Consider the following 15,448-nt stretch of genomic DNA (forward strand, 5'->3'; position numbering starts at 1 on the left):
GAGTCATTTTACTGCTCTGGGTCTCGGTTTCCTCATGTAAATTAGGGATTAAATCCCTGTTCTTCCTCCTACTTAGACTGTGAGGACAATGAGTGACAGGGACTGTGTCCCACCCATTTATTTTGTATCTTCCACAGGGCGATGAGGGGCAGGGCTTGGAGAAAGTCGGTTAGCCAGAAAATCGTATTTGTTGAGTGTTTACTGTGCGCAGAGTACTGTACTAAGCACTTGGGAGTGTAAAATATAACAATAAACAGGCACATTCCCTGGCCACAGCAGGGCAGCCTTAGGATGTCTCACGAGCCGCTTTATGCAGGGCCCAGAACTGTGATGACTCCCAAGGAAAGGACCCAGGTAGCCTGCACCCCCCCCCCCTTTTTTAAAAAAATTATGGCATTTGTTCAAGCGCTTACAATGTCCAGCCGCTGTTCTAAGCACTGGGGTAATCAGGCTGGACACAGTCCATGTCCAATATGGGGCTCACAGTCTTAATCCCCATTTTCCAGATGAGGTAACTGAGGCTCAGAGAAGTGAAATGGCTTGCCCAAGGTCACACAGCAGACAAGTGGCAGAGCCAGGACTAGAATCCAGGTCCTCCTGACTCCAGGCCTGTGCTCTATCCACTAGGTAACACTGCTTCCCTTACCCTTTACATTAGTTTGTAGGGTCTTTGAAGGCTGGAAAAACGTGCCTTGCAAGCAGTGTGGCTCAGTGGAAAAGAGTCTGGGCTTTGGAGTCAGAGGTCATGGGTTCAAATCCCGGCTCTGCCAATTGTCAACTGTGTGACTTTGGGCAAGTCACTTCACTTCTCTGGGCCTCAGTTACCTCATCTGTAAAATGGGGATTAAGACTGTGGGACCACCTAATCACCTTGTAACCTCCCCTGCAGTTAGAACAGTGCCTTGCACATAGTAAGCGCTTAATAAATGCCATTATTATTATTGTACTCTCCCAAGTATTTAGTACAGAGCTTTGCCCTTGGTAAGTGCTCACAAAATGGCAATCATTGGATGGGGCACGTTTACCACCTTGCTTATGTTGTAATCTCCCAAGCGTTTAGTACAGTGCTCTGCACACAGTAAGCGCTCAATAAATGACTGATTGATTCCATGCCCCAGCTTCTGTTTCTCTCTCCCTAACCACAGGAATCTTAGAAACGAGCACCGCGACACATCCAGAACCGATTCCCCTTCACCAAAAGGTGGCAGCGCAATCATTAAGTTGGCTTTTCCGAGCTCTGGCTTTTCCGAGCTCAGAATTTTCAAGCGAGATTCCAAGATACCAATATAGTGGCTGCATTTTCTCAGCCTGCAACGATGAAGAGTCAGTCAATCTATGGTATTTATCGAGTGCTTGCTGTGTGCTGAGCCCTGTAATAATATTAATAGTAATGATGACATTTATCAAGCGCTTACTATGTGCAAAACACTGTTCTAAGCGCTGGGGAGGATACACGGTGATCGGGTTGTTCCACGTGGGGCTCACAGTCTTAATGCCCATTTTACAGATGAGGAAACTAAGGCACAGAGAAGTTAAGTGACTTGCCCAAAGTCACACAGGTGACAAGTGGTGGAGTTGGGGAATTGAACCCATGACCTCTGACTCCCAAGCCCGTGCTCTTTCCACTGAGCTACGCTCTCTTCTCTTGTACTAAGCACTTGGGAGGGCACTTGGGAGTCGGTAGAGATGTTCTCCTGTCCGCATGGAAGAAACAGAAGACAACTCTACTTTGAAGGGTGAGTCCTTAGGACATTAAGGTCACTTTGAGCAGGTCACAAGAGCTTTCATTGTTGTCCTAACCTTCTCCCAGGCCTCCCCTGTTGCCTTAAGAGAAGCAACATGGCCTAGTGGATATGCTGTTTAGGCCTAGTATTCAGAAGCTTGTGGGTTCTAATCCCTGCCTCACCACTGTCTGCTGTGTGACCTTGGACAAGTCACTTTACTTCTCTGGGCCTAAGTTACCTCATCTATGAAATGGGGATTGAGACTGTGAGCCCCATGTGAGACAGGGACTGTGTCCAGCCTGATTTGCTTGTACCCAACCCAGAGCTAAGTACACTGCTTGGAACATAGTAAGCATTTAACAAATACCATATATATATATATATATATATATATATATATATATATATATATATATATATATATATATATATATGGTGTATATGTGTGTGTGTGTGTGTGTGTATAATATACGTATATATATAATGTCTATTACCAGGGAGGTGCAGTGCTGGGAGTTGGGGGGAACCTGGGTTTGTGTGGCCACCTGTATGACCTCAGGCAAGATGCTTAACCTCTCTGTGCTACAGTTTCTTTATCTGTGAAATGGAAGATCTAATTTACAGGACTGTTGTACAGACAGAATAAGTAATGTCAAAGCACTTTGGGAAAATAAAAAATAAATAAGTTTTGAACCAATTCCAGGTATTATTAGGACTCAGGAGCAAATTTCGGGTGATGATTGTGGTCATAAGAAATACATTATATTTGAGCAATACCTGCTACCCAAATTGTACATCAGAGACTAGAATGTTTTTAGAACTCAAATCTGTGGCTTCCAGCTATAACTATGGAAAGTTCCCAAATCACAAAGGCACGGACTTGATTCTCATAACATAATAATTCTAATAACTGAAGTCAATTTACTAAGTCTGATTTTTCCCATGCAACAGCATGGGAAAGGTCAAAGGCAGATGATCAAGTGATCAAAATGTTGATGAAAGACAACAGCAGAGACTTAAGTTTTTACTGTGTGAAAGAAGGCAATGGTTAACCACTTCCATATTTTTTACCAAGAAAACTCTGTAAGTCCATAAAGTCGCTAAGAATCGGAAATGACTTGATGGCATTTGATGATGATGAACTGAGGCGGAGAGAAGTGAAGTGATTTGTCCAAGGTCACACAGCAGACAAGTGGGTGGGAAATGTCTGTTCATTTTTGTATTGTACTTTCCCAAAGGCTTAGTACAGTGCTCTGCACACAGTAGGTGCTCAATAAATACGACTGAATGAAAGGCAGGGCCGGAATTAGAACCCAGGTCCTTCTGACTCCCAGGCCCATGCATTTATAAGCTTACCGTGGGTAATCAACAAAATGGATATCCCATTCATGGAGAATCAAGGCTTGAAGGTATTTGTAGCATTTTACTATAACTTTTTGGACCAGAAACAATGTAAAAATCACGTAAGTTTATAACCATAGGAAAAACTAGTGGAAGCCAGAAGATGGAAAAAAAAAAACCCAAATGGGGAGATGCTTGGAAAAAACTATAGGTGGCACAGAAAGAAAGGTGAAGAGGGGAATGAAATGAAAAATTCGAACCATCAGAATGCTTCAAAGAAAACAGCACAGAATTTATTCAGAATTCCCCAAATCATGAAGCTTGAAGAGTACAGCTCACCCACAACTTGAATAATAAAATAATTATTTCTTTTAAAGTTACAGTGAATTTACATCCAGTAGCATGCTCATTTAAAAACAATGAGGTATTTCCATTCTTTTAAAAATGTATTTAACAATAAAGTGCATAATAAAATAGAATTAATATCATAAATGTAAACTAGTCAACTGACATCCATTACCAGTGTTATATTTTGTGATTTCTCATGTAGTGCATAAAATGTCTTTCAATGCAAGAATATATATTATCTATCTTTCTATCTCTCTGTCTATATATATGTACACATACAAGGAAAGCTTCAAACCAGAATTCCCCTAGAGCAGTTTTTATTATATTCCATTAGTATTTTCTCTGTAATCGTGACCGAGAATAAGTTGATATTCTGTGATCCATAGGAAGGGATGTGGTCCATGGCTGACTTTTCTGTAAAATATTTGATTTCAGAATATTGCCTTTAGGAAATTCAAAATACACTGCCCAAGTTAACATGCTACTTATATACTAAACATAAAGAATTCATTACATTATAAATTCAATACACATTTTTACTGCTAATAGAATGTAACAGATAATTTTCTGACAGTAGTCAGGCAACCCTAATTATAGTAATGCAATCACAATATATTTTCAGTACTTGGGTTTATTTAAAAAGTCACAGGGGCTAAGACACACATGGCTAAAACTGTCTTCCTCCTTCCAGTCAATGGGAGACTAGGAAGGAATACACATGTTCTCTGGAATTAATTTTTTAATTCCCTCTAGACTGTAAACTTGTTATGGGCAGGTACCATGTCTGCTAATTCTTGTTTGTTTTTGCAGGGAATGTGTCTTTTATTATATTGTACTCTCCCAAGCTCTTAGTACAGTGCTTTGTGCTCAGTAAATATGGATGAATGAATGAATTCTGTTGTATTTGTACTCTCCCAAGCTCTTAGTACAGTGCTCTGCACATAGTAAGTGCTCAAAAAATACCACTGATTGATTAATTGCAGGATTTGACAGCAAAATGGGTGAACTTTGTTAGGCACAAAGTTCGTTGGTACTGGGCTTGGCTGAGGATTTGAACTCTTGGTTTATTTCATTTCAGGGCTTCATTTTCTGTGGACATGAATATGATGTTACACCCTCATTCTGAAAGCAACTCAAATTATTAGATTGGGGGAAAAATCTCTAGGCAATTCTGACATTGTCTAATTCAGGAAGGGCAAGAGTTTTAAAATTTTGAGGTATTTTTCAGGTGGAAATTGTACCTTTTTAAAATCTGGATCTGAACAGGTTTCATGGCAGGCCAGGGCAATACCTTTAGAGCCATGAAACACTATTCGTGAACACTGACAAAGGCCTGCTCAAGTGGCTGACATGATTCATTTCAGAGTTTTCCACCAGCCCTATCTACCTGGCTACCGTCTTGGAAGACTTTGGGCAGCCTCTGGATTGCAAATAGGCTGGCGGAATTTAAAGGTGAAGACTCTACTTAAACTCTTCCCAGACTGGTGCTAAGTTTTGCAAGACAGAAATCTGGGACAGTGTCAGGGGTAACTTTGGCTTTTGCTCTTTCTCTGGTGCAAAAACAATTTAAAATAAATCAAGCTTATAGCAGGAGCTCATTTCTAGTTTCTTTTGTTCCTACTTGGGTCCAGCTGCTGCCAAAACCAAATCTAAAATGGTGATGGAGACGCTATCAACCAAGCCACAGGGTATAGTATTGCAACAAAATAAGCCTGGTTATAAAACTTTCAGTTAATGGTTTTCCTCAGTTCTCAGATGTCTTGTCGCAGAAGGTCTTAGTAGTAAATCCATCTTTTGTTAGAGTAGAAAAGAGGTGCTATAAGAAATTTGAATTCTTGGAGAGAACCTAAACAAGTCCATTGAACACTTACCAGAGGTGATGCAAGCTGTAAAATACTTTTGATGGATGGGTTTTTGCAAATGATTCCTTGGACATCTACAAAAAATATACCACCATGTTATAAAATCACCTCAGCATTTACACTCGCACATACAAAAATGGAAAGAAGAATCTAAATTCACTTTTCACTTTCTGAAGTATATGACGGCATGAAATATAAAATCTTCCTTAAGCCTAATACAAAAACATACAGTACTTTACATAGGTAGCAAGGTTAGAAATATAAAAGGTCAGATTTCTTAAAGAGTAACCTTAGAAGTGTTTGAAAAGAACTGTCAAACTTGTAGAGCTGTGATATAGCTATCCATCAAAGTGGACTGGCATTTTAACCAAGTAAACTCTTCTTTCAACAAGAATGCCAATAACAGGCCTCTTATTTTTAAGACTTTACAAAAAATATGGGAGCTGGCGAGTCAAGCTGGGCCAGTTGCAGGATACCGCGTTTTCAGGTTGAGAGGTGAATTGAAAGAACCTAGGTGAGTTCCAGGTGAATACATGAGTACATTAATGGCAGTGCCAAGAACAGAATCTATGTCTCCTCACTTTGTCCCGGGTTTTGTAGCTGAAAGATACAAAGAAACAGTAGCTCTACCCCTCCAAACTTCTCTAATACAATTTTACATGAAGTTGAAGGCAGCAATTTCAAGGAAACTTGCTTGAAATCAAAGAAACATGCCTTAAATTCAATTTACCTTTAATGTGTTTCTCCTTCTAGACTGTGAGCTCCAGGTGGGCAAGGAACATGTCTCCAACTCATACTGATATACTGTACTTTCCCAAGTGCTTAATAAATACCACTGATTGATTAATGTGAGGTTTGGCTTGTTTCACTCAATTAAATAATGTGCTTGTTGAGGTTTCTCCTTCCTCCACCAGTAATGGAACTGGGTTTCTGCAATACAGGTAAGCTATGGATCTCTTCATGACATTGTTAATGGTGGTGGGAAAGAAAGGGCTTGTTCCCATTCCCTGTCAAGGAGGTTTCTACAGCATCTAAGTGCTGGGGTAGATGCAAGATAATCAGATCAGACACAGTCCCTGTCCCACATGGACCTCAAAGTGGAAGGGGGAGGGAGAACAGGTATTTCTCAAAGAGGCTTTTGCTCTTTCAAAGAGGAGGAAACTCAGGAATAGAGAAGTTAATGTGATTAGCCCAAGGCCACATAGCTGGCAAGTGGTGGAGCTGGGGTTAAAACCCAGGTCTTCTAACTCCCAGAACCACTAGATCACCCTGCTTCTCCATCACCTACCACAGTTGCTGTCATTGGCTGGCCTCTTCAGGGTGGTAGGAGCGGTGTTGGGTGGGAACTTGTTATATCCCTTAGGTTGGACCATATTATGTATTTCTGTCATTTCCTGCTTAAGTCGCTCATGGGGAGGGAGCAATCCTCTGTTTTAGCTAACTTGAAAAGCATTTGAAAGGGAGAAGAGGAGGAGAAAGTGGGAAAGCAACTAGTGCACTTCCTAGAGGAGAGAGTCAACTTGGCAACAGCAAAATGTATTTGATTTCAACTGACAAATTGGATGAATTCCATTATTTTCTTGTGGCAGAACATAACTGTGGTACTTGTTATGCACGTACTATGTTCCAGGCACTGTACTAAGCGCTGGGGTAGATACAAGGTAATCAGGTTGGGTTCGGGCCCTTTCCCACATGGGGCGCATGTTCTTAATACCCATTTTACAGATGAGGTAACTGAGGCACACAGAACTGAAGTGACTTGCCCAATGGCACACAGCAGACAAGTGGCAGAGCCAGAATTAGAACCCAGGTCCTCTGACTCCTAGGGCCCCTACTCTTTCCACTATGCCACACTGCTTCTCTACAGGTCTGCACAGCAGGATAACAACACATGAACAATTTAGAAAATAAAATACCAGATGTACCTTGCAATCTCTGATTGAGGCAGTCGAGAGACTGTAGGATTTTCTGTTCTTCAAATGAGAGAGCATTAATGTTTAATTGCCGGGTCTTGTTTAATGTCGTAGTTGGTTTGTGGGGCTGCATGGTTTCCATCGCAATTAGAATTTCATCCTCAGGAGCCGATGACTTCACTAGATTTTCAGCCAGTAGAAACTGGGCAGTGCTTTCTGAAACTGTGGAGGATACATTAATCCCCCCAAAGCATGTCTTCCCTGCCTCCGACAAATCCAAAAATCCTATAAGATTTGCTCTGTATTTTATGAATTTCTACACTTAAGATGACACCTGAGTGTGACTGGGAAACGTTTTTCAGCTCTGATGGACTTGACTCAAGTTTTTTTTTTCCTCCCTCTGAATTGTCTTTGACCATCTCCTTCTTGGAGGAGGGTTTGTCCCCCCATCCCTCCAGGTGGCAGGATGGCAGAAGAGAGGAAAATGGCCCCACTGAAATGGTCTACCACCAAGGAATTTTGAGAAACATGGATTTGCAAAGAGCTCAAAGAGGAGTTAATAAGATGTGGTTCAAACTGGCCCCGCTAACAGGAAAGCTGGAAAACACCATTCAACACAGCTGAGCTAGTGCTTTAAAACAAAGGTGAACACAGGGTTGAACGAGTTTGGCTTTTCAGAGACTGTCTCCCCAAAATATGCATCGCTTCATTCTGTATTTGCTGTAATGGGGACACATGAGAGAAAGGATGGGAATCAGGAAGTGAAAAAGATGACAATGTGGACTGTGCCACTGATACTCCTTTATTAGCTTTCTTTTGAGACTTAATGGTGGGCCAAGAACATTTTTTAAGAAAACTTTAAAGTTTTCCTCTATCGTACTCTCCCAATCAACCAGTGATCTTCACTGAGTGCTTACTATGCGCAAAGCACTACATTAAAGAAGCAGCGTGGCTCTATGGAAAGAGCACGGACTTGGGGGTCAGAGGTCATGGGTTCTAATCCTGGCTCCACCACATGTTTGCTGTGTGACCTTGGGCAAGTCACTTAACTTCTCTGAGCCTCAGTTCCCTCATCTGTAAAATGGGAATTAAGACTGTGAGTCCCATGTGGGACAACCTGATCACCTTGTATCCTCCCCAGCACTTAGAACAGTGCTTTGTACATAGTAAGCACTTAACAAATACCATCATTATCATTATTATTATTCCTAAGCCTAGAGGATAAAGCTTGGGCCTGGGAGTCAGAAGGATCTGGGTTCTAATCCCGACTCTGCCACTTGTCTACTGTGTAATCTCAAGCAAGTCACTTTTCTCTATCTCAGTCCCTTTATCTGTAAAATTGGAATTATTACTAATAATAGCAATGGTATTTCTTAAGTGCTTTCATTCATTCAATCATTTATTGAGCACTTACTGTGTGCAGAGCACTGTACAAAGCACTTGGGAAGTACAAATCGGCAACATTTAGAGACGGCCCCTACCCAACAATGGGCTCACAGTCTGGAAGGGGGAGACAGATGACAAAACAAAACAAATAGACAGGTGTCAATACCATCAGAATAGAGTTATAGCTATATACACATTATTAATATAGAGTAATAAATATGTACAAATATATACAAGTGCTATAGGGAAGGGAAGGGGGTAGGGCGGTGGGGGGCGGTGATAGGGAGGGGAGGAGGAAGAGGAGACTTATTATTTGCCAGGCACTATACTAATTGCTGGGGTGGATACAGTCCCTAGGGTTCACAGTCTCAATCCCCATTTTACAAATGAGGTAACTGAAGCACAGAGAAATGAAATAACTTGCCCAAGGTCACACAGCAGACAAGTGAAGGTGTAGAGATTAGAACCCATGACCTTCTGAGTCCTAGGTCCATGCTCTACCCACTATACCATACTGCTTCTGTGAGCCCTCTGTGGGACAGGGACTGTGTCGAACCTGATCATCTTGTATCTAACCCAGGGCTTAGAACAGTACCTAGCATGTGGTAAGCACTTAACAAAAACCACAATTATTATTATCATTACAAAAGAATTAGCAGACGCTCTCCCTGCCCATAACAAGTGCTTAGTCCAATGCTCTGCACCCTAAGGACTCAATAAATACCACAGATTGATTAGGCAGGGATTTAAAGGAACTGAGGGAGGGATTTTGCCAGTTACAGAAGGAGGGACAGTGATTCCAGGTGCAGGGAACAGCAGGGAGAACATAGAGACAAGACCAAGAAGGGGAAATGAAGGGGTATTTGCCTCACTGGACAACAGGAAGAGAGACAGCCTAGGGGAGATGGAAGATGCAAGCAAGGATGCATGCAATGTAAGCCAAGTCTGGTGGAAATTCAATTGGAGAGGCCTTGAAAAGGGATTAATGCCACCACATTTGGTGACGTAAACTTTTTGGAAGTGGTGTTTTCAATCCATTTATGGGGAATGTCTTGAATAGGGAAGCCTATAAATAGAAGTGGAAATGGTCAAGACAGGATATGACTAAAGAGGGACTATGAGTTTTGGAAATGGATTAAGAAGGTAAAGGGAGACTTTAGAAATGTGGAGAAAAAACAATAAGATTTTTGTGGTTGGATGTCGGACAAGAAAGAGATGGTAATATGACTGCTACATTTCTACTGGGGCACTGAACTAACCGCATCCAATGGCAATGAGCAAGATGGTGTTTGCACTATGGGTAGCAGAAATTAGGTCCGAGTAGAAGATTGAGGGAATGGGAAAGGTCGGGAAGAAATATTTGAATTTTGTTCTTTACCCCACTGCAGGAAGAGATGATAGAAATACAGCTAAGACTGTTGAATTAATTGGAGGACTAGTATTCAGGTTAAAGATCTAGATTTAAAAGTCACCTGTATGGAAATAGAAAAATGAGTAGAGGGAGAGGTACCAGGAAAGAATGCAGGAAGAGAGAGATAATTGTATTCAGAGCCTGGAGGGCATTTAAAATGACACATACCTTCTTCAGCATTAGAAATAACTCTGGAAGTTTGCACTGGTTCAAAATCACAACGAAGTGGACTCAGTTTTACAGTATGTTCTGAGTTCTGAAAAATTGATTTAACAAAAGTGAATTTTTAATTTAAAAATGTAATGCTCATTATACAGTTACTAACCTTTCTGGTATTTTCTTCAAGTGGCTGAGGTGCTTCAAACATTTTACTGGGCTTGAACCACTTCAACCTGGCTCAAATCGTTACAAAAGTATTTAACACCCTCTCATAGAAATGGTCTGTCCTAGGCATGCTAACTGCTTAAGGAGAAGTGTGTGTGGCAGAAAGGGAAGGGAAGTAAGTGTACGGAGAGGATGGAGGGAAATGAGAAAATGGATCTTGGAGATCCGCTGTGATTGTTCATTTTACTCTGTTTCAGGGGAAGCAAGTAACTTGTCAGTGTAATGGGGAGGAGAGAGAAGATTGAAATATTGGGGGGAGAAAAAGGGTAAGGGGACAATTTGGACCAGTGGGAATGTTGTTGGCTAGGTAGTGTCACTTCTATTTCTATTATTCCTGTGTTTGTATTGAGTTTTGTTTGCTTTCAATCACCCAGCAGAAGAAAAATTTTCCATTTTTGCCGGAGCAACCATGTTGAATATACAAGATAATCAGGTTGGATCCAGTCCCTGTCCCACCTGGGGCTCACACTCTCAAACCCGATTTTGCAGAGGATGTAACTGAGGCACAGAGAAGTGACGTGACTTGCCCGAGGTCACACAACAGACACGTGGCACAGCCGGGTTTAGAACCCAGGTCCTTCTGCTCTGCACACGGTAAGCACTCAATTTGATTGATTGCCATTATTATAACAAATGCCATCATTATTATTTGAGGAGCGTGTTTGATTCTGGTGGGCTGCTATGACCTGGTCTAGCTTTAGGTCAGGGTCCCATCCCAGCAGAAGATCAGTTCCTTGTGGATCCTTCCTCCTTCCCAGACACCTGCAGAGCTTGGAATCCTGATTTAGACTATCCAAAGGATTGTGTAACTCACTCTTCTGTCTTTCCAAAAATCTTCAGGCCTCAGATGACCTGTACTGGTATAGACTTGTATTATTCTGTCCTTTGGCACAATTCCTCGGAACCCTGGGCCTTCCCCTTTTCCTCCTCTCTCCCCTTTCCTTTTAGGAAAAAATCAACCCAAATGTCAAGCAGTAGAGCGCTTAGTACAGTGCTGAGAAGCAGCTTGTCCTAGTAGATAGAGGCAGGGCCTGGGAGTCCCAAGGACCTGGGTTCTAATCCCAGGTATACCACTTATCTGCTGTGTGACCTGGGCAAGTCACTTCACTTCACTGTAAGCACTTAATGAGTCAGAAGGTCATGCGTTCTAAGCCCAACTCCACTGCTTCTCTGCTGTGTGACCTTGGGCAAGTCACTTCAGTTCTCTGTGACTCAGTTATAAAATGTTATATGGCTTTTTTCGCGATATCCAACAACTATTTTTATTAATATTTACCTGTCCCCGGTCACTGCATTTCGTCCCCTTGGAACTGGAAGTCTCTCGTCTTTGCTCTGCAAAACCTCTGTGTTTACTGTCACCGCTGTCAAGATTTTGTTTTCTTCTGGTAACAGTAGATTCTTAAATGGATGCCAGCAACAAGTCATCAGTCACACAATAGCACATCACATGCCATATGCAAACTTCCAAGTTACCTTGAGATATCATGTTATGTTGTGTGACTCCCGAAAGCTAACCTTATGAAAACAGTATTTCTCCCATTCCTCAAACAGTAATTTACTTTAACGTCTGTCTCTCCCCCTAGACTGTGAGCTCTCTGTGGGCAGGGAACGTGTCTTGCCAACTTGACCGTACTGTTATCTCCTAAGCGCTGAGTACCGTGCTTGACACGCAGTAAGCACTCAATAAATACCATTGATTGATTGACTGATCTAAAAGTTTTCAATGGTGCAGCCTTTGCCAAAGATTACACTGACTGGAAGGCCAAGGAAATTCAATTTAATGCTTGATTTTTCTGAGGAATGTACCTTGAATGCTACACAGGTTTATTATCAAGAACTGAGTCTCCTGGTTACTCTATGAGCCCAAAGAGATGCAGAGATTGTATCCAATCTGAATCTACCCCAATGTTTAGAACAGTGCCTGACACAGAGTAAGCACTTAACAAATGCCGTAATATATATACACTTGTATTTCCCATTTACCTTTACCTTTGAGTTTTTCCAACTCCCACTCCATTTCCACTTTCAAAAGCCTCAAACTTTCCTGACCAAGGAAGTGACCTGGTGATTTTTCACCATCTCTTTTCATACTCACTCTTCTAGTCGTAAAATACAAAGCCTCTTCTTGGTTAAATACTCACTCTTCTAGTCATTAAATACAAAGCCTCTTCATATAGTTTCCTAAATGTTCTATCTTTGTAAATTTATCTTTGTGTATGCTGATGTAAAAGCTTTCGATTTTAGGCTGTAAGCTCCTAGAGGGCAAGGACCAGGTCTGTTTATAATTTAAATAGACTCCAAATTCCACCCCCAGTTATCCTATAATACTGGAGGTTGTCTTCTTGAAGAGCTTTTGGATTATGGGGAAATCATGTTGTAGGACTGAATGGGAATTAATGGGCTAGGGTTTGATGATACCACCGTGACTAACATTTTTTGGTATACATTTCTGTATTATTATTATGTCCTCTACTAATAATTATTATTATGTCCTCTACTATGTGCCAAACTAAGTGTTGGAGTAGAAAAACCAGATAATCAGGTTGGACACAGTCCGTCCCTCATGAGACTCATAGCCCAAGTAGGAGGGAGAACAAGTATTACATCCTCATTTTACAGATGAGGAAACTGAGGCACAGAGAAGTAAAGTGACTTGGCCAAGGTTATATAGCAGGCAGGTTGCAGAGCCAGGATAAGAACCCAGGTCCCTCTGACTCCCAGGCTTGTGCTCTTTCCACTATGCCACACTGCTTCTCACTATAGAGAAAGAACATCCCCTAATTACTCCATCACCTTCTATCCAAGTTGCATAACAAAAACACATGTTATAGCAGAATTGATGATTAAGAGCCCCATTTGACTTGGTGTTCTGGCTTTAATTCCCACTTCCAGTTGAAAACAAATAATTTTCTTACAATACCTAACATGTTGGGCATTATTTTTTTTTATTTGTACTTTATAATTCAATACCTTAAAAGTCTAGAGATTTAAGATGGCTCCATGGAATGTGGCCTATCGAAAGAATAGAGCCTGGGAATCAGGGCACTTGCCTGCTCTGTGATCTTGAGCAGGCCACTTAACTTCTCTGTGCCTCACCTTCCCCATCTATAAATTAGGTTAAAATACCTGTTCTCCCTCCCACTTACACTGTGATTCCTCATAAGAGACCGGGACTGTGCCTGACCTGATTATCTTGCATCTAACTCCAGTGCTTAGTACATAGTAAGTGCTTAACAAATACTATCATTATGATTATCTAAATATTTCAGGTGGGTGAAGTTTTTTGGCTTAAAATATTTAGGTAATTTTCTATGTAGACCCGTTCTGCTGTGTTGCTACTACTGGCACCACTCCTGTGGTTCTGATCCCCTGAGTCTAAGGGATTATTTGTGATTTTTTTTTTCCACAATGGGAGATGTTTGTGGAAGGGATCTGAATGCAATGACATGAGGACTGAATTTACTCTAATTTTTCAATGACTTAAAAAACCACCCTTTTATTTACAGGTAGAATATGCAATGAAATAGTCTTACCACTTGATGGAGAAGAGAGAGTTCCATTCTTTGTAGAATTTAATTTCAAATTATTCAGAGTGGTACTGCCGTGAATATTAACCCCGGACAAGCTGGGCTCAGAAGCTGGCAAGTTAGTAAGGTAGGAATTATTGTAATAGGCCCCATCACGTTGTTGCAAATCACCTGAAAAGACAGTGAAATTAGGTCCAATTTTAAATCAATCAACGAATGATATTCACTGAGCACTTATTGTGAACAGAACGCTGTACCAAGCACTTGGGAGAGAACAATACCATTTGTTCCAGCGCTTAGAACAGTGCTTTGCACATAGTAAGCACTTAACAAATGCCATCATTATTATTCAGTTAGTAGACAACGTTCCCTGCCCGAAAGGAGCTGACGGTCTAGGGGGAAATAAGGCAAAGAACGCTTATAGTTTACACAATAAAATATTATTGTAGAACAGAAGTAGGTGATGAACTTAATAGAATGAAATGAAGGGTAAAAATGATGAACAGGTTACCTTTGTGTGATTAGACTGTAAGCTCATTATAGGCAGGGAATGTGTCTGCTTATTCTCTTCTGTTGTACCCTCCCAAGTGCTTGCTACAATATTCTGTTCACAGGAAGTGCTCGATGAATATCACTGATTGATTGGTTCTCTTTGACATTCAAAGAGGTTGCTACTGATAGTAAGATTTCATCTGTGTGTTTCTGAAGCTCCTTTCATATTGTGTACACGTAATAATAATATTAGTATTCGTTAAGCACTTACTATGTCCCAAGCACTGTTCTAAGTGCTGGGGTAGATACAAGTTAATCAGGTTGGACACACTCCCTGTCCCGCATGGGACTCTCACTACTAATCCCCATTTTACAGATGAGGTAACTGAGGCCCAGACAGGTGAAGTCACACAGCAGACATGTGACAGAGCTGGGATTAAAGCCCAGGTCCTTCTGATTCCCAGACCCATGCTCTATCCACTAAGCCATGCTGCTTCTCAATCAGAGGTATGTATTGAGCAGTTAATGTGAGCAGTGTACTGTACTAAGCATTTGGGAGAGTACAATACAGTGAAGTTGGTAGCCATGATTCCTGCCTTTGAGGAGCTTTCAGGCTATTTATGAGAAGCTTTCAGTTTAACAGGCTGTTTTTCTAGCACCTCGCCCACCAAACTTGTTGCCCGCTTCCGTAGGAGAAGAAAGAACAAAGGCCTGGGAGTCAGAGGACCTGGGTTCTAAATCCAGTTCCACCACGTACCTGCTGTTTGATCTCGGGCAGGTCCCTTCACTTCTCTGGCTCTCAGTTCCTTCCCTGCAAAATGGGGATTCAATCCCTCCTACTTACACTGCGAGCCCTATGTGCGATCTGATCATCTTCTATCTACCCCTTTGCTTAGTACAATGCTTGGCACATAGTAAGTGCTTATAAATGCCACAATTAGTTTACGAGTGCAGATGGGAGGGAGGTGGGATAAGGAGGACTTCCATTTGATCTCCTTGGAACAATTAGAGCACTATCGCCATAGGTCCCCAGCAGGGAAGACTTCATATCTTACTTAAG

At 41.5% G+C, this 15,448-nt stretch overlaps 1 protein-coding gene across 2 annotated transcripts in view; it reads right to left on the reverse strand.

The window, feature by feature from the left end:
• Positions 1–3,327: 3,327 nt before the first annotated feature.
• The window catches only part of CEP126 (centrosomal protein 126), a 34,396-nt gene continuing 22,275 nt past the window's right edge, over positions 3,328–15,448 (reverse strand). For both annotated transcript variants that reach the window (XM_038762046.1, XM_038762047.1), the window contains 6 exons: positions 13,903–14,067; positions 11,646–11,767; positions 10,154–10,241; positions 7,201–7,410; positions 5,285–5,349; positions 3,328–3,827 (listed from right to left, as the gene is read on the reverse strand). In XM_038762046.1, coding sequence (XP_038617974.1) covers positions 3,744–3,827; positions 5,285–5,349; positions 7,201–7,410; positions 10,154–10,241; positions 11,646–11,767; positions 13,903–14,067 — 734 coding nt within the window. In that variant the 3' untranslated portion in view covers positions 3,328–3,743. The remainder of the gene's footprint in view (positions 3,828–5,284; positions 5,350–7,200; positions 7,411–10,153; positions 10,242–11,645; positions 11,768–13,902; positions 14,068–15,448) is intronic.

Source organism: Tachyglossus aculeatus, chromosome 20 (genome assembly GCF_015852505.1).
Source record: "Tachyglossus aculeatus isolate mTacAcu1 chromosome 20, mTacAcu1.pri, whole genome shotgun sequence".
Classification (NCBI taxonomy): domain Eukaryota; kingdom Metazoa; phylum Chordata; class Mammalia; order Monotremata; family Tachyglossidae; genus Tachyglossus; species Tachyglossus aculeatus.